At 39.4% G+C, this 19,137-nt stretch overlaps 1 protein-coding gene across 1 annotated transcript; it reads right to left on the reverse strand.

The window, feature by feature from the left end:
• Positions 1-2,443: 2,443 nt before the first annotated feature.
• On the reverse strand, positions 2,444-18,011 carry LOC105449913. Its single transcript, XM_011689373.1, has 5 exons — positions 17,366-18,011; positions 10,098-10,336; positions 4,041-4,181; positions 3,681-3,818; positions 2,444-3,047 (listed from the first exon to the last, which is right to left on the reverse strand). Exons 1-5 carry the CDS (start codon positions 17,679-17,681, stop codon positions 2,844-2,846), a joined length of 1,038 nt encoding a protein of 345 aa, XP_011687675.1. The 5' UTR covers positions 17,682-18,011; the 3' UTR covers positions 2,444-2,843.
• Between the last annotated feature and the right edge of the window lie 1,126 nt (positions 18,012-19,137).

The raw sequence follows: 19,137 nt of genomic DNA on the forward strand, positions 1-19,137 counted from the left end.
ACATTAATTTAAAATAATAAATAATAAAATAGGAATACAAAAAAGTAATGATCGAAGTTTGAGACAGAAACATTTAGCTATTCTTTCTCTTTCTTTCACTTTTTCTCTCTCTCTGTCCCTTTTTTTCATCGGAACGGAAGCAAGCGTGGATCGATTCGGAAATGAACAATTAGTCGCCTGAGGGATGTTCTAGGATGCATATCACAGACGTGATGATAAGAAAATAAAAATATATTTTATACGATGTATGTGTGCGTATAAATAATGATTTACGCATTAAAATTGCGTCGATGATATCTCGAACTTGTACATATGATTTACACGTTGCTACTGATGTGGAAATTAAGTATGACAATACACACTTGCGCTTTTATTTGCAGATGATCGCACAGTTACTTTCTATTGTGACTGATCTTTTAGAAAAGATGGTCACGCGATTGTGAATCGTAAGTACCAAAAAAATTCTTCTGGTATTAGTTTTGAAGACTGCAAGGGCGTGTGGATCTGTGTATATATATACATGTGTATGTATATGCACACATATTAAGACATGATTCAATTAATTTAGAAATTTATACAAATATTTAAAATGGAGTAGATCATGATATAAAAATATATATCATTCGCGTTTAAAAAATATATATTGATTGTCATAAAATAGCATCACTGATGGATTCATGAATAAAATTATAAATTTGATTTGATGAAGAAAATCTTCATGTGAATATACCCTGTTGCCAATAGTCTTCAACAGTCTCGTACGTTATAAAAGTCGATGTCAGCGTAAAAAAAAAAAGATCGTGTAAAGGAATATTTTTTTAAAAGAATTAATATCGAGTAAAATATAATACTAGAAGGATCTCATTTGTGAGTGATATAATTGTGATCAAAAGTGCGAAATTAACCAGCCTCATTAAGTTTCTGATTAGAGTTCTCATACCCTGCAAAGGTACGTCAAGAAGAGAAGCAGTAGCAACAACACGCGACACACGACATATAACGATGTCGTGTGAAGATGCGTTCTTCTCCTTTTGCACGATGATAGTAATATTGTGATACTGTAACTCCGTACACACAAGCAAAATAATCGCACGTATGTACGGGGTCTTAATTGTGATATAGCCTTCTCTCTTTCATATACACTAGGCACTTTTAAGCTCAACTAGATACTTTAAATACAATTAATCGGAGTGTAAAATCTTTATAAAAATAAAATAAATAATCTGAATAAATACGAATATACTAATATTACGTATATAATGTATTATATATAATATAATATATGTGTATATTATATTATATACAAACATATATATACATGTATATAAGTAGTCAATAAATTATTATATAAGATTGTGGAGTATGAATCGCTCGCGAAGAGAGGCCTTTTTTTTAATGGTGTTGTGGGATTTTTATGTGCATAATATAACACATACACGCGCATCTAAAATTACGAGAGATCTAAATTACTGCGAGGTCCAAAATATTGCGTTTCATTATGAACCTACAGCAAAATTGGATTTCTCCCTATTAACTATCTTCTTTTTCAGTTTATAATCACTTTTTGTTTCACGCACTGAGCATAGACCGCCTAATGTTAGATATCATCCGTGTTTATATGTTTAAATTACTAAGCGAAACATGGATAACCACGCTAAAGAAATCAATTTGAAATATTTTGTGAAATTTACATGTGACAATTTTTACTTTCATCGATTCCAATCTTACGTATTTTTTGTACTTTGCGTAACAATCACTTAAAGTAGTAGTGATTGTTATAAATCTTATTATTGAGAAATATTATTTGGAAAAAACTTGAGTCTACTGAAATCAAATCAATTAAATCGCGGCCACATTCAATGTTAACAATTCGAAAGAGGAACGTATCGAGATAACGGATATTACGTTAGATTGTAAGACAAGCGTGACATGTAAATGTTATCTCGAGAATTATTTTACGTTCAACGTTAAACAATTGAGCCGTTGAACCTACATTTATCCCTACTTTCTTTCCCATATTTAAAATCAAACATGTACGCGCGTTTGTTGGGCATCTTCGCGCGAAATCATAGTTTGTGTGGTATGTGAATATGCATGATTATGACTGCTTTTCTTTTAGGAAAAAACAAGTGAACACAGATTAATACACTCGTACACACTCGAATCTTATATCGTGCGTATGATCAAACGAAGTGCTAGGAGCTGATCTGCGAATGTATTCTAATAATTATTCAATCGGACAAGAACTCTCCGACTCTTTTGCCGAGTCAAAAAATGTCGATTGAGTTTGAACAAAATTGTAAATGTAAAGCGACGTATGTTGATTTGTGTCGACTGTTTCTTAAAAGGAAAGCAGCCTGTGTAAAGGCCGTGAATTGCAACGGCGAAAGCCAGTGGACCAATAACGACGCGGCTTTGTTTGTTTCCGTTTTTTTTTTCTTCATTCTCTCCGGTACCGCACGAAGTACCCATTAAAGAGTGTCGAAAAGGGTATGATGAGGTGTCGGGAGCACTGATGGCACTTCTATCTCGAAGTTATCATAGAAGCTTAATGCAGTCATTGCGATGCGGTATATCGGTCGGTTCGACAATATCAATCGATCCTCATCGTCGATACCAACAAATAGCCCGATCTTTCTTGAGGCACATTTTCATTAAAATTGTGCCCTTCTAATGATAATCAGAAGATAGTCCTTTCTGTCCCTTTTATCTTCTTCCTTGTATCACCTCGGGAAAATGGAGCCTCCAGTCGACTGTGTTAATTTTTTGAGATGAGAGATGACGAGTATCGCCTAGTACCCCTTTCTCGGCTTTCGTCATGCGGATCTTCGGGATTGCGCAGATTACAGGCGTTGGCGTAGGTGCGAAAATACTTGTACCACGTACTCGAGGCCGTTCATATATTCGCGGAAAATCAACCAGTCGCGCAGATCGCGGAACGTCATATCCGTCATCGTTCGGAAATCAGACGTCATGACATCTCGAGTGACATCCGGCCGTCGCGTTACGCTACGCTCTTCTAAAGCAACTTGGATCTCACAGAGAACCTGAGAAAAGAGAAGCATCAGAACATTAGAAGACGCTTGTAATATTTGGATAATATTTTGTGGATGAAATTTTTTATAAAAAAATGAAGGCACTAAAACTTTGCTGTCTTTAACATCTAAGCGAAGCTGTTCTAATTTTATCTAATTGTTAATTTGAAAAGTTGACCGTCACAAAAATAACATAACTTGTAAATACGAGACTCGAGATAAACATTGTTAATAATTTTCAATAAGCTAGGCGATGACTGATGTCTGCAGTGATCTTTTAGAATTTGTGTTCTCGAAGTCGGCGATGCACGTTAAACATAACGAAAAAACGCAGGAAACTCCAATAGGAACTTGAGCGCGCCCCATTCACCGGAATGGTCGATAAAATGGTAGTTAGCGACGATCTTTAACGTTTCAACCTTTACGTAAAACGATCGTAAAACTGGGCAAAACGTCTTTTATCGTGCTTGCAGCAACAGAAGGTAGAATAATTCAGGCTAATTGTGCCGATGTTATTGTGAAAGTCGCGCGCAGCAGTTCTTTTTTCTTCATGCCGTGCGCCGGGAAAGAGCGACAGATCGAATACTCACGGCTCAGCATAATTACTTAGCAAGATAACGGATTTGATCTCGAAACTAAACTTACCGCTCGAAGCTTCCATTCGGCTTCCGTGAATTTCTGATGATATTTAGGCTGATAGTCCTTTTGATCCAAGACTACCTGCTCCAAGCCCACCGCATACTTCTGCATATATTCATACGCGTCGACGAGAGACGTGTTAATCTGAAAATATATAAAATTCGAACGTACTGTTAATCGTTCATAGATGCGTGTAGTTATTCATACACAGGTATATATCGTGAAAAAAATACTTATATGTTTATCAGAAATGTGTGTATATATTTTTTTTGACAAATTATTTTATTCTAATAGAATATCAGCGCGCGATAACTACGCAGAGAGATAAAGTGACATAAACTAATGTTATTGATGGGCGTCACGTACATCCAATTTGTTCAGATGCTCGGGATCCAGTTCCTCTCCCAGTTCTTTGGGTATTTCAGTTCGTGTAGGCAGCCAATCGTAATGACTTTTCCTCCACAAATTGTGGACGCTGGCGAAGTCCGTCTTGAAGGTTTGTCTGATCTGCAAAATCATAGAAGAAAAACGTGGGCACGATTAGATGCGTCGTTTCTTTCAAAAAAGGAGCCGCAGCATCGAAGAAAGATATGCGGGACTATCATGTTTCCTCATCGTCGTCCTCTTAGCGTGTGCAATCTCGCGGAAATTTGAGAAAAATTATTCCGCGTGGGTGTCGCGTTATTGCTATATCGTTCTGCATATCTCTCATATTCGTTACGCGCGGGAATAGATTAAGGTATATAAAGCGATACGTGACGCGCATGTGCAAAAGCATGCGTCGCTGTCATTTTGTTATAGGCTGTAATCGTGCTTATTTATTAGCACAATGTTAAACAATAAATAACAAGTTTTAATTAGTAATATCATTTTTTATAATCATATACGCTTTGATACGATATTGTACGCTCTTTTTGTTGAAAAAATGTTCTTTAAAAAAACAGAAGTGTATACAATTTTATAGCAAGACAGCATACGCAGCAGCGTTCGCCGCTTCTGTATCTTGACAGCGGTGTGTCTCACTGTCACTTTATATTGTCACTTCGCGAACGGATCACGGACTAGTGCACCGCGGTGCTCTTATTGTATTTCCAGGTATCCGCCAATTGTGCCAGCACTATTGCCAGCGCAAGTACCGGCTCGCTCTCGCGTTAATTTCTCGCAGCGAAGCGACGCCACTGGATGTCAGCGAGTTTAGTCACCGATTATACGTCGTGCAACACCTCGTACACGATCAGTCTCCCGATATCCCTCGTTCCTGGTACGATGAAAACGCAGCCGGCCGTGCGAACCGCCGCGTGAGTAACGCACGTCAGTTCGTGCCGGTTCTCTATGCGGGAGAGCGCGTGCCACGAACGGTTGCGGCGGCGGCGGCACGCTGACTTTTCGGGAATACCCGAAAGATGGGTCAGCTAACAAAGGCCAGCTTAGTCCTTTACCCAGAAATTGCTTGGAAACTCGGGCGCCGGCCCGAGACAGACTAATTGTCCCATCAGGGATCGCTTACATCGAGCGAGTCATTATGAATCATCCGTTGAGCCGGGAAGTGCCGCGAGAAATAGAGAGCGAGGGAAACATGCCACAGCTTGCGTAACATATTGGAAGTCACTTCTTGCGTTCCATTTTCATATCGTTCGATATAGGAAATTCTTGGCGTCAAATTTATTAGGAAACTAATAAAATGCTATTGTAACAGTTATTCTATTTTGGTGATTTAATGATGCGCGTTGGTCGGATTATATGTTCTGGAGTCAGGAATCGGTGAAGTGACGGTTTTGAGAAAAAATCTTTGTCTTCACGTTAACGTCTTTTAGGCCTTTATTCCGTACTCGCGTGACTTTCTCTCTGCGACTGTACAATTCGATGTCCTTTACACGACTCCTCTTTCTCTCACCTTTTTCGGATCGACTGCCGGAAGTCCCCCCACTTTTAAACGTTATTTTTTTGTTACTTGATTTATAAAAAACAAGTCATTCCTTTGTCCTTTTGCCAAAGCTGGGGACATCCGCGCTAATCGATCCGATTTTGTTTTTGCGTTTGACCCGCTGCACATGTGGCACACGTGTGTATGCGCGCATGTACAACTGTATGTCGACCTCTAACAGGAATCTTCCTCACGTTATCCTTCATTTTCCAAATTCAATCTATTCGAGGCTGTGCGATGCAATCGCCACACTATGAAATGGGATTTTGTCGGATACTGCATAATAATTACGTAATTTTTATAGCATTTATGCTTCGCGACGCATTGACGTTTTCAGTTCTGTGAGCCTTCGAGGCTACGTGGAATAGGTCATCGGCCTCTTATTATGACAAACAATTGTGATACGATCTTTCAAGACACTTAAACAACCGTCGCACAAAAGAATTCTCGGTGTTAACATTTTACATTAATAGATATTATCCCAGTAAATAAGTACGCACGCGGAAAGATGATTTGATCTTATATATTGATCTGATATCTGGATTGTTTTCAATGTAGATAACGCATTGCATGCACCATTATCTCGGGCAGGAATGGAAATATATCATCGTATACGATATTACTCTCACTACTCTCGTGCGACCTGCGAGTGCGATAATACCTTCGATCGCAAACAACATTCCTGAGTACCACGCTGCCAAGAACCGCGTATTGCGTAGCTTGATAAATCATATTATCCTCGAGGACTGTTCCGTCTAACGCACATGAGACGCCGCGCGTCGTAAAAAAAAACGAGCTTACGAATTCGCGTGCAGGTTAATGAACGAAAAATATCGGCACGGCCAAGTGGAAAGTGAGCATGTACGTGACGACAAATGGATTTCGAAGGCACGACAGCGGCGGAAATATCGTGGCTGATGGCAAGGGTAGCCCATAGAAAGGCGGCATCGCGGTAGTCATTCATTAAATTCATTCCCTCGTTATGGCATGTTCGATCTCGTGTACCTGCGGGCACTCGTGCGCCGATCAGCGATCGGCCCTTCTCACGCCCCGATCGTTACGAAAGCGTCCAAGAGGATACATAGATATCTTTTAGACCCATCACTTTGTATCGATAAAATATTAAATACTCACCGGTGGCCGGCCACCAATTGCGTCATCGACCTGTTATTGCTAATATAATAACGATAACCGCAAAGTTTCCTATATATAGGCGTGCTGGTATACATAATGAGGAATCTGATGGGTAATTAAATGTTAATTACGGAATTTTACGGTAATTTTGTGTAAGCAGTCCTCTAATAAATACATTAGCGAGACCTACGCATCTCTACCTATACGAGTGGAGCTCTCCGTTGTCCGCCTTTCCTCCTTTCAGGTGCCGAAAAGAACTCGTTTTCATCGTCGCGTTTTATGATGTGTTGGTTACATTCACGTGGTGGCTCTCAGTCTGCTCGAGAATCGATACTTCGCCTTGTTTTAATGCGATACGGAAAACGAGCGCCTGAAAGTCACGAAGTTCCAACGCGCGCGATCGCCGTGATCTTTGTTTCACGCTTCGAAGCGCTTGAATATTCTTCACACATTTTCGCTGCGAGATATATAAATATACGAAAGGAGATTGTGCGAGAGCGAGGAACGAGCACGGGAAAGGTGGTAAAGCGGAACAAAAAGGGTAGAATGAAAGGAATTGTCGCTAACAACCACTGGCGGCGGACAAATCTGTGGCGCGGGTCTTTTGTGCCTCGTAAAAGTCTCGTCGGCCACACTGGAGCACGAATAATCGTAAAACCGGGCTGGAAGCTGGCAGGAAGTAGGCTGGCAAGAATAGGTATGGTCTCCGCGCGGCGCTGCCGAGGACCCGTCAAAATCAATTAGCCTTTCAGTCTTTCTTCTAGCGCGGCTTCACCGCTGTACCGCTTATTAGAAGTTATAAAATTTCGATGTGATAGCTGCGAGAGTCGATCGAGTGGTTCGCGATATCGACGCGTCTTATAGAAATAGATTTCTCGATACAGTTAATAATTTCTAAATGCTCTTGACAAATTCTAGGTAGCATTTTATATTGATTGAGCAGTTTGTTGGATTCCCCTGACATAGAAACATTGCGTCAAGTTAATTCCGATCTTTGTGATTAATATTCATGCGAATCCGTTTTTATGGACTTTATAAAGTGGGGCATTCACACGACAGTCACACGCGTCCGGAAAATATGTCATCGCGCAAAGGAACGAATGGACGTTGAAATACAGCAGTAGGACTACCATGATAGGAGATATGTGTCGTATGAATCGAGACGAGTACATGCACTGGCAGGTTGTATATCCGGTCTGGGCTTTAGTATGCAGGCGGTGTGCCAGTGTGGCGTATAGGTGCCCATCCGCGGTGGAGAGGGGCAGCTTCCGATTCTGATTTATTGGAATTCTCCGCTTCCGATATTCTATTCGATTCCTTCACGTACTCGCGTCTGCACACGCGCGAAAATGTTAGACGTTAGCCATCGCTATCGCGATTTACGAATTGCAGACGGTTGAACTCGATTCATGAGTTGTTCAAACGGCGTATATAAAGAACAATGAACCGACGTAAACGATGAACGGCAGAAGGATGAAATGCAACAGATAGATCACGATGTTGATGATTACGCTCTAAAGATTTTCAATTATCCCGGAAGCCTCTCTTGGAAGAATAGTTTCGTCCGTTGCAAAAGAGATCGCGAGATTCACAGCGGACTTCCCTTCGCGTTGCGTTCGCGTCACGCGCGCGAAAGATACATTGGCCGTGAGACTTCCGCCGTTCTCGGTATCCTTGGCTAATCTACTCCTTTCTCTCCCTGCCGGTAGACGGCCTACGCTGAACCGATAACGAGTGTTGGACGGTGAAGACACTGGACCACCAGACAGTGTGTCGCCGCAAGTCGATATCAGCGGAGGAAGGCGCCCCTTTGGAGCTCTTAGCCTCGCCGCGAGCACATAGCGGAGCGGCGAGGAGAGAAACTTGATTCTTCCCAGTCATCATGTTCACCTATGACTTCACTCCTTTTCCATGCCCATCTTTTATATGTCGCAAGTGGCGAGGTATTTACACGTGCGCGATTTATTGTCTTTCTCGTCAAGGGTAGAAGCGAGCCCGCGGCCGGTATGATATCGGATTATGCGCTGACTTAGAAAACATCGGTATCCGGTATCGCCGCGCAATGATGTAACGGGAACGCTTTTTAACCGCCAACCAGCCGGAGCCCCAGGGCAAAACGGACCCTATAATGCGAAGAGACAGAAATACCCTTTCTCGATGCACGCGACGAATGCTAATTTACTCGGTCATATACTCGCTTCGCCTAGGTAAACACCGTTCGCGCGCGAGCGGAGGACGGTCTTTGTCTGGTCTTAACTGATGTTGTTCGCCGATCAATCATGCATGGGTGTTTATTTCTTGGGTACTATTATTTGGCGAAACGCAATCGTTTAGGAGTTAATGACTGGCGCTTTCCCGCGTCTTGTTTTTTTTAGAAATTTAAATTTTTTTTACGTTAAATGTCTGAATTTTCTTATATATAATTGAAACACGCGAAGTCGACAAGTGAAATTGCGTTTCAAGTGGATTACACACAAAAATATCAGACAAACTTTCTTGAAAAACAGATGAAGTTTCGAATGCAAAACATCATCTCTGTGTTTCTGCGGTTTTCGAGTCAATCTCTTTTTTTGGATTGCTCCTAGAGAGAAACCTTGAGAAACCGCTCGGGTCTGGTGCGTGATTTATTGTCCTTGGCCATAGAGATAATAAGGTACGATTGGTTGGGAAGATTCTTTCGAAACAAAAATTTCTCGCTGTCGTATGTATCTATCTGCCTCATAAAATCGATTACTATTTCTAGAATTTAAAATACAGACGCAACTTTAAGATGCATAATATTTGAATAAACAATTTAAAATAAAGAAGAGATGATTATCAAATTGTTAGGTAAAATATGTAAATAAAGATTTTTCAATTTAATATGAAATTCATGTAAATTTAATTAATTTAATATGAATTTATTACAATTTGAAAGAGGAGAATTGTATTAAAATTAATTCTGCACATCTATTTTGCAAATTTAAAGTAAGCTATAATATTTATTTTTAAATGTTACATTTTTACAGTAGGCAAAAATAAAATTTACGTAATGAGACGTTTTCGATTAATGTAAAGACGCCGACACGATTTATAAGGTCTTTGGGATTTTCTTCAAAGATCTATGATCGTAACTCGTGGAACTCTGCGATCGAACGTTTGGATGACCGGAAGTACTACCATAACCGCCTTCCGCTCGAGGTTCCCTCACTCTACTCGATCTCCTCCCAGAGGTCACACAAATAATTATCGAGGAATTGATAAGCTTAATTTTTCAATATCGTATCAATATTGTATCAACGTGGATTTCAACGTGAATACATACGGAAAAAGGACGACAGTGCGAAAAAGAGAGAAATATGTAAGAGAAACATTCTATTACTTACAAATTCATCTCTAAAAAGTTGCGCATGCCTTAACGCCGTTTTCGCTTGGAGTACTATTTGATTGAGGAGATCATGGTCCTCCAACTGAGCAATGTCCGGATTGGAGCCGTTTGTTCGTAATTTGGTAGAGACGCCACAGGGATTTACCCATTTCATATCATCCGTTTTGCTCGGGGAATTCATTATTGGGGCACTTCGCGCCGAAAGTACTAGTAGGATCACCAATACACTGCCTAACCCTGAAAACAAAAATAGTCACTTTAGATTTAAAATATAAATGGCAAATAAAGAGCAATGGGCCAAACGTTCTTGCTGTATTAAAAATATATTTAACGAAAACTGTTTTAGCGTTTAGCTCTCTTGCAATAAGAATTTAATACGTAAAAAATTTTCATTAAAAATATATTATATATTGATTATATCTTCGTATAGAATTTCTTTCTCGTACGTTTTGGCTTCGGTCTTTCTTCAGCGATGAAATACAATATCAATAATTTATTCCGTCAATATGTTCCGCAATGTGTAAGATGAGCTTCCAATTTCAAGATTGAAAGCGCAAATGTCATCTGTATTAATAATGATGTTGTAAACTTTTTATAACTCTAGTTAATATATTAATATATCAATATATATATATATATATATATATATATATATATAACAATTTTGAAACTCATGTATTCACCATTACGAGAACAAATCAAGATGCGTAATATAACAATTAATAATAAACACGCAGGAATAAAGCGTTCTAAAACGTGTTGAAAGATAAGAACGTCTTAACACGTCTGTTGTCACGTTTAGAATGCTGTCCGACATGTGCATCCTCGTGATAAAAATCAAAATATGTATATAAATATAAATAAAGGTAACAATATTATGAGGGCCACACAAACACAATTACACCAACATTATATTTATTTAAATTTCGTTAAAATCGAGGCATATACATGATTTAAAAGTTCTGTGTCAGATTGTAAATTGAGGCTTTCCTTCTGAAGTTTTATTGTTTTAAATTGAAGGGTCAGATACAGTATATGTTATTTTAGATTTCTTGTTCCAATTTTCTTATTCTGTTATATCGATCGGTGTTACATATATTATAATTAAATTATCGATCGTAATATAGAAACAAATTTTATTCTACGCTATTAAAATGCCACTTCAATAACTAGTTAATTAAATGTTAAAATATTTAAATAATATTTAAGGAGAGTTGATGAGTCAAGCTATAAATTATTTACGCTGATATCTCTACAAATTAATTCTAAATATGTTATTCCTAACGTAGAATAATAAAAATCCAGTATGTATCTTATATGAAAGGACTTAATGAAATTAGTTCCTCATGGGAGGAATTAGCCATAGGTAAAAAATCTGGACAACAATATAGGAAAACTTCGATAAAATTTGCGTGAAAAGTGATTTGAAATGTGTAAGACTTGATTGCAACATTATTTTTATTTTAAGCGATGTTTAAAACTTTGTCTTTCTTTAAAACCTTAAAACAAAGAGAGAAAAAGAGAGTTATAAGCTTCGATTGTAAAGTCGAAATAACGTTTTATTGATTCAATCGGGCCTTAACAACTTGTATTTATTTAATTATTTGTTTAGTTTTTTTACATTGAACACGATCGTATTTTAGATTGAAACGTTTGTTTTTAATATATGGAATAACGTATAATTTTAGAAGAGTATATATGTTTAGAATTAATTTCTAAAAAATATTAGCACGAACAACCAGCTTGGCTCATCAGCCCTTCTCGAATATTATTTGATTTTTATTACATGCGCCTAAATGAACTTGTAATTTTTTAAATATTTGAGTTTTTTAGATAAAATGTGCAATTGACACAGTAGAGATCGAGAAAGAGAGAAAGTGCTTCCATTTATGCATCAAATAATCAGATTAGACGTATTTTTCTTTTTCATTTCTTAATGGTCACATTTGTCTCGCCGTTTAATAACACATTGTATATGCAATGATAAGTCCTATAAAGATCGCGGAAATAATTACGTTAATATAGCTCCATCGATAAGATCAGTAGCGGCGAACGAGTGCCATTCCGCGATGAAGATTAACTTGTGTAGGGGCATCATTAACGGAATTGTCTGTGTCTTAAAAAAAAAAAGGAAAAGCCGAAGATTGCTCAATGTTCGGTGGTAATCACGATTTGACGTGAGAGCCGCGAGATGCCTGCGTGAAATTATCATTGAGCTTCCGGCTCATTGGCCCTCCGTTTCCACCCTCGGGGACTCACTCGTCGATAGTAAGCGCCTAAATGGTAGATTCCGATCGGGACCGTCTTATGATCATCCGGCAGTTTCAAGATCACCGCACGTCGAATTACGTCCCCGCGAATTCGTCGTCGCATTATTACGCGAGTTACGACCCTTGATGAGGGGCCTCGGATCACGTGCAGCGATACGACGACAAACCATCAACAGTTGCGTACGCATTTGAAGGATGTATAACGACGGGAGGCCACCGCATACGACGTGTTGTCTGCATTTAATCCGTGTCTCCCCCTTCCTTCCCCTCCCTCCCTTTACCGCCGTTTCGAAAGGGTCTCAAAAATCGACTGATGCATATATCGAACGGAAACTGCTAATGTAATGTAATGTTGATTTGAAGTTAAATCGGTTTTTCATAAGCATTCTACATTTGCCAGTATTATAAATTCTATCAGTTGCTTGCTGCATATACTTATATCGGAACGTCTCTTCCTCCTCTGAAGTCAAGTGTAATCTATAATAAGCAAATTAAACAACAAAAAACTGCTTTTTTTATTTGCTTTTATCATGGACAATGTTTATCCTGTTTCGAATATTTATTAGGCAGTATCAGTAATATGGTATTTCCCAAAGATATCGAAGTATTGAAGAGATAAAGTTTTACGTAACTTCAACTTTGACTCTGTCTTTTGTTGATTGATTTTATCATTATTGTTTGGCAATATGTTTCGAACATTTATGAGGAATTATCAGTAATATGGTATTTCCCAAAGAATGAAAAGATATTGAAGAGAATGGAAGTTTTACATTTCGCTCTTCAGCTGTCTGATTTATATCGTTACGTCGAACGGGACAAACCAGGCGCGCGACCGAAAACCGGAGGTGTACGTCGTACCATCCACAGGCGCTAACGAATTTAATTTTAATGTGCATGAGCAGCGCATGATGCAGCCGACGGACGCGCCGTACAAACGAAGGGAGACAGAAGTGCAGACGGAAAAAGAGCGAGATGTAGAGAAAACGAGGAGCGGGACGCGGGGCATGGGGAGACGCCTCGAACACTTAACGCATATTAATGAGCGGCTCTTAAGTGCGTTCTGCGTTGCGATGAGAGAGCAATTTGCCGCAGGGAAGTTTGCGCCCCAAAGTGACGACGCAAAACCGTGTCGGTCAACGGCGGCGACACGTTGCCGTAATTTTTTAACGCGAACGCGCCACGATACGTTACTACCAGTTTACGAAACCAATCGCAAAGACGCGATAATTGCGTTAATTGCGCGTCTAATGTGTGCTGGAATCCGCACTTTAATATTATGGATAGGCTACACAATCGCGCTTACGCGATACGTGAAATTACACGGAAAGAACACTTTTGCTGAATCCAGATCTGAAAATAATTGTTGTTCAATAATCAAAATAATTGTGTGCAAAAGTCAAAATGATTGCTAAAATATCAAAACGTTTTATAGCAATGCTTATCAGTTTTAACATTCCAACAAATTATTTTGATGATTTAATAAAAAATTTTTTTCAGATCTGTTTTTAGCAAAATTTTTAGATCTTTCAACAAAATCGTTCTTTCCGTGTAGAAATGAACGGGTTAAAGTTAAAATCACGTGAATTTTTGTGCGTATTATTGTTGCGATAGCGCGTGAAAATCTTTTTTTCGTAACTATAGTTGCATAACACACGACTGTGACAGTAGACGCATATTTTTGCTTTTTCAGCACAGGCAGAAGTGAAGAAGAAAAGGTATCGTCGAAGGACTCGAAGGGGCAACAATCCTAGCGGAAAACGTCCAATTAATGTCTGCTAATGATGTTAGTAGAAACACGTGTGCTTGCAATTTATTTTTCGCCCATATACGAAAAAGACCGTGTCTCGAGAAACAGCCGTTCATACTGCAAGTATTTTTATCGCGCCGCAAAGCTCGCAGTGATCCACGTAAATGATCTCGGGCTATCCACGAACGTATCTCCTTACTCGTCGTTCAAAGACAACGTTTACTTTCTCTTATTTCTTTAATTACCCTGCCTTCTTTTTTCCCCCCACTCTCGGACGTTTAATTGCTATGCGATTAGAGTTCCACGATCGGTCAAATTTGTCAGCGGAGAAAGGGATACGGTGATATAGGTATATACTTTCAAACGAGTTCTTACTCTCGAGAAGAAAGAGATTCAAAAGCCGGCTACACGATCTTGTGCCGTTCAAAACTTACTCTCGCATTTACCTAATCCAGGAACTACGCGTCGCGAATTTAATTGTTTTTCGCAGAAATACGTCGATATGCCGTATGGCGGAAAACTATTGTTCTCAACGTACTATTACTGGTAAACATTACTTTTTTGACATATATTTGTACATTTGTCTATCCATTATGTAACAAATATTCCCTTAATCTACACGATCTCTAAAAGATCTCTAAAAAGAAAACCTAATTAAATATAAATATTTTTCGCAACTATATATATTATTTTTGTCAGTCAAGAAAAGTTCATCCTTGGAACATTTCGCAGATGATGAGCTTTGGTATCATTTTACCCTTTCTTCATACTTTCTCTGGTGCCGTCTACATATCGCCGATACACTGCCGAGGGCCTACCTCAACGACGACTCTCAACGACGGCGTTCCATCGAAATTCCTAAGAACGCCGCGGCCGCGTTGAAAAAAGTATGGCGCGCAAAGCCGGTGAACACCGGTGCAAAGCGCATCTCTGCTGTCGGCCAACAAGAAAGACGGTGAAAAATGCGGTAATGACGCACTGTCCTCGCATTGCTTGCGACAATTATACTCCATTACGCCCGACCCGCTACTCCCTTTTCTTCCGTTCGTGTCTACGGACCGAAGCACGTTGCGGTAGGTCGCAATACGCGACGCGCATATATGTTCGACAATTTATTATAGATCATTCTCTGTCAAGTTATCATCATAAAAGAATGACATTGATTTAGTTCCTACTGTCGTAAATATATGAAATTGCATCGGCTTGTTCCGAAAAGTTTTGTCTGAAAAGTTTAAGAATATAAGAGCGACGAAACACCGTACATTATATTATCTAAAAGTACAGAAGTATTTGTGGATATTTAGCCGAGATTCCTAAAAGATGATTTACAGGTTCATCTTTTATCTTTTCACAGTTCGTAGAATCTAAAGATTTAAACCACCTGTAGGACCTTCGCTGTTCAACAGGTGGGCGGACGGAGGCAAATATACCGCACGTCCTGGCACGTGCCGTGTTTTGAATTCATTCCGGGAAATCCATAGCTCCTATATATTATATACGCCCTTTTCGAGTTTACTGAGAATTTGGAAGAAACAGATAAGACAATAGGTAAATGAAAACGTATAGACTTAAGATTCGCAAACTTGTAAACGAAGAATCGATAAGGAGGACCGTTACAAGGCGGATGACTAATGCCGTTCATCGGCATGCTCGAAAAAGTGACGTCAAAGTCGCAAGAGAGAATGACATGAGCGACAATGAACCGAATTAAAAAAAAAAAAAAAACGTAATATCACGTTTATACATTATACATTGCATTTTTTTTATCTTACGTGAAAAAAAAAATTTATTTATACCCGTATACTTCTACCCAAAATTTCATATTGAAAACATTGCTTAAAATTAATTTAGAAAAATAATTAAGATTCTAGTTTATGCAATATATTTTTTATACAGTGATATTTATCAATCAGAAGCAATTATCTATAATATTATCTATAATATTATGTAGTAGATTTTAGTATTATAAAAAATTTTGTGGGCATATTAAGAGAAGTACGTAAAGAATGACACAATATTACGTAAAAAAGTTGCAAAAATTATAATTTTTATAAGTATTAAGATAAAAAGTTTGAGATTTCCATTGACAAATGAAGAAAATAAAATCACATATATTTGTAGACCGGTCAATATACTTAGAACAGTATTCTCTAATGGTATTTCACGAGACAAGTGCCGTTTAATGATTAAGGTTTTGAGACACACGCGGGTTTTACCGTCAGGTCATAATCCACTCCGAGTGCAGATTTACGAGTCATAATCAAGTTTATTGATGTTAGCCGAGTAATAGGATTCTCGAGTTTCACTTTTACATACAAATCGGTATTTCTCATTTTTCAGATAGTGACTAACGTTACACGGAAAATCACGGAAAATTTGGCTGAATCCTAGAGGTACAACATTTATATCCGGTAGATACACTCGCGCGCCAGTCTATATTATTTCCGCGTCGGTATTGCGAAAGGTTAATAAGGAGTAAGGGATATAAACAACTAGCTTGATGCAAATGAAGCAAATCCTGATATGATTTCTAAATCAATTCGGAGAAAGCCTTGCAACCGGAAAGAGGATGCAACTTTTATATTGACAACGACCACGCTGCAAAGATAGAACGGTACGATGCAACAGCCGAAATATTATTAAAATAATTACGTAATGCATTTTGCTGCATTATCACGACCTCGAATCAATCGACGTAGCATACTGTCTGTATAAGAACACAATAAAGATTTTTTTTATGTGACAATCAACCTGAATTCAGGTTGTACCTGCTACAATCCGTTTTATACGTAAAGAACGATTTTGTTGAAAAGTCTAAAAATTTTACTGAGTATAGATCTGAAAATAATTTTTGTTTAATAATCAAAATAATTTGTTGGAAAGTTAAAAATGATAGGCATTGCTATAAAACGTTTTGATATTCTAGCAATCATTTTGACTTTCCAACAAAATTATTTTGATTATTGAACAAAAATTATTTTGCGATCTGGATCCAGCAAAATTGTTCTTTCCGTGTATATTACATTAAAATAAATATATAAATATGGTGCATTAATTGGCAATTTGTGAGTTTTTTAATTAATTTTTCTATTTACTTGTAACAAATAATGTTAATTTTGCCTTAATGTGTTCAGTATATCGACGTTCATTTGCATGCGCTCGTAATTACCGTTGCATCTAGTGCTTGCTATGTAATTTGTAGTTGTATGTGTGTGTGTGTGTGTGTGTGTGATAGTAACTTCGACTTACTTAGAGATCTGAGTATGTTGAAGGATGCGTTAGAATGTCGTGTTCTCCGGTCGTGATAAAATGTTGGCATGAGGTGCGAATCACTCTTTTTCTCTCGTTTAAGCGTTTTCGCAGTTTGCATCGCTTTGATGCAATGACGTCTCGCGACGATGTCCTGATATTTGGTCTGTTGCAACGACGACATCGTCGACTTCGATGTCAGCGCGTTGACTCGCATGGCATAGTCATGTACCCGGTGGGACGTAGTCCTCTGATCACGGGTGAGTATGATCTCCATTGGTATCGATTGATCCTCTATCGCGTTCTTCACAATCATCGTGATCGCATAACCACTATCACGCGGACACTCGCGAACGCACAGCCTTGAGGCCAGGAGTAACGCCGCGCCGGTTGTATCCTTCGCGGGTCTCTTCGCGTCAGCGATGAGTATGTATATATATAAGTAGTAGATACACGTGCGTTATATACATATATGTCTACGTAGACACATATATAGACACGAATGCCGCGGACGGTGCGCGTGTGCTCCAACGTTTCTTGTCGCACCGATACGCCACCGATTCCGATTCACCTGAGGGGGTTGTCACAATCGAAAAACAGTCTGCACAGATTCACAATCCGTTTGGCACTGGTCCCAGCACACGCGATGCACTGATTCTTATATGAGGGGGGCAGAGGGGTTGTGGGATCCTGTGAGAGAGCAAGAGGGGAGGGGGGGTGGGTGCTTGATAAGGTGGCGGGGATACTCAAGAAGAAGAGAAAGAATCAGAGGGTGCGAAGAATCATACACTGCTAAGGGTGCGTTTTTCTCTTATTTCTTTTGCGCTTCTCTCTCTCTCTTCGGTTGTCCCCTTCCTTCTGTTATACTTCCTCGTTCTCGATTGTCTATTTCCTTCCTTTACCGTTTTCCCACGCCTTCACACAGGTCTAAGTTTCACTTTCTAATTGAAAAGGTAAGTTTGCTTTCAAAAAATGCTGGACGGTCACTGAATGATTTGTCGTATCCGAGGTGCGAAGGAGGAGACACGCGGTCAATCCAACGAATAGACAGGTTAAGAAGGCGGGCGAAGCAAATCGTTCGTTTGTCGTTATAGTAGGAGTGAGCTTGTCTAAGGGGAAACGGTATAGTGATGGTCTATCCGTCTGCCTTAGACGTACGTATAGATCGCCTCTCGCTGTCGTGCAGTCTCTATCTATTGTATTCTCTTTCGTCCCCTTTCCTCCTTCTTTTTCTTCCTTCCTCCCTCTTCCTTCCTGTTCGAACGCAGCTCTTTCACTCGTTCTATCACCTCGTGCGCCCCCGGTGTATGACTGTCAGTGTATGGTACTGGCCACTCCGTCGACCGGTGCCTATATACGATTGTAAAGTCACCGAAACACGTGGCCCGCACCCCGCTTTCGGCCAATCCTCCCACCATTTTCGCCGTCCCTCGATCACCCGCGCCACCTCCTTCGTCATCCCTTCTCCTGCACGTTGCGCGGCTTTTACCCCCCACCATTACGATCTGTGGTTCAGGACTCGCGACCAACTCATTCATAACTCCCCGCGACCACCTTGGTATCCACTCTTTCTGTCCCCACTATGTGTACGTAGTAGGCGATGCTAACGTCGACAGTCGATCTGCCGTACATTGTAGTTTCATCTCTCGAACCTCTCTGATGATGGTGATCTTAAGCATCACGAAAGGATACTAAGATTTATTATACTTGGTAATTAATATTTTCAAAAATTAACTTTAATTTAAATATCACGAAAAGATAATTTTGCTTAT

The sequence above is a fragment of the Wasmannia auropunctata genome, unplaced genomic scaffold (genome assembly GCF_000956235.1).
Source record: "Wasmannia auropunctata unplaced genomic scaffold, wasmannia.A_1.0 LD336071.1, whole genome shotgun sequence".
NCBI lineage: Eukaryota > Metazoa > Arthropoda > Insecta > Hymenoptera > Formicidae > Wasmannia > Wasmannia auropunctata.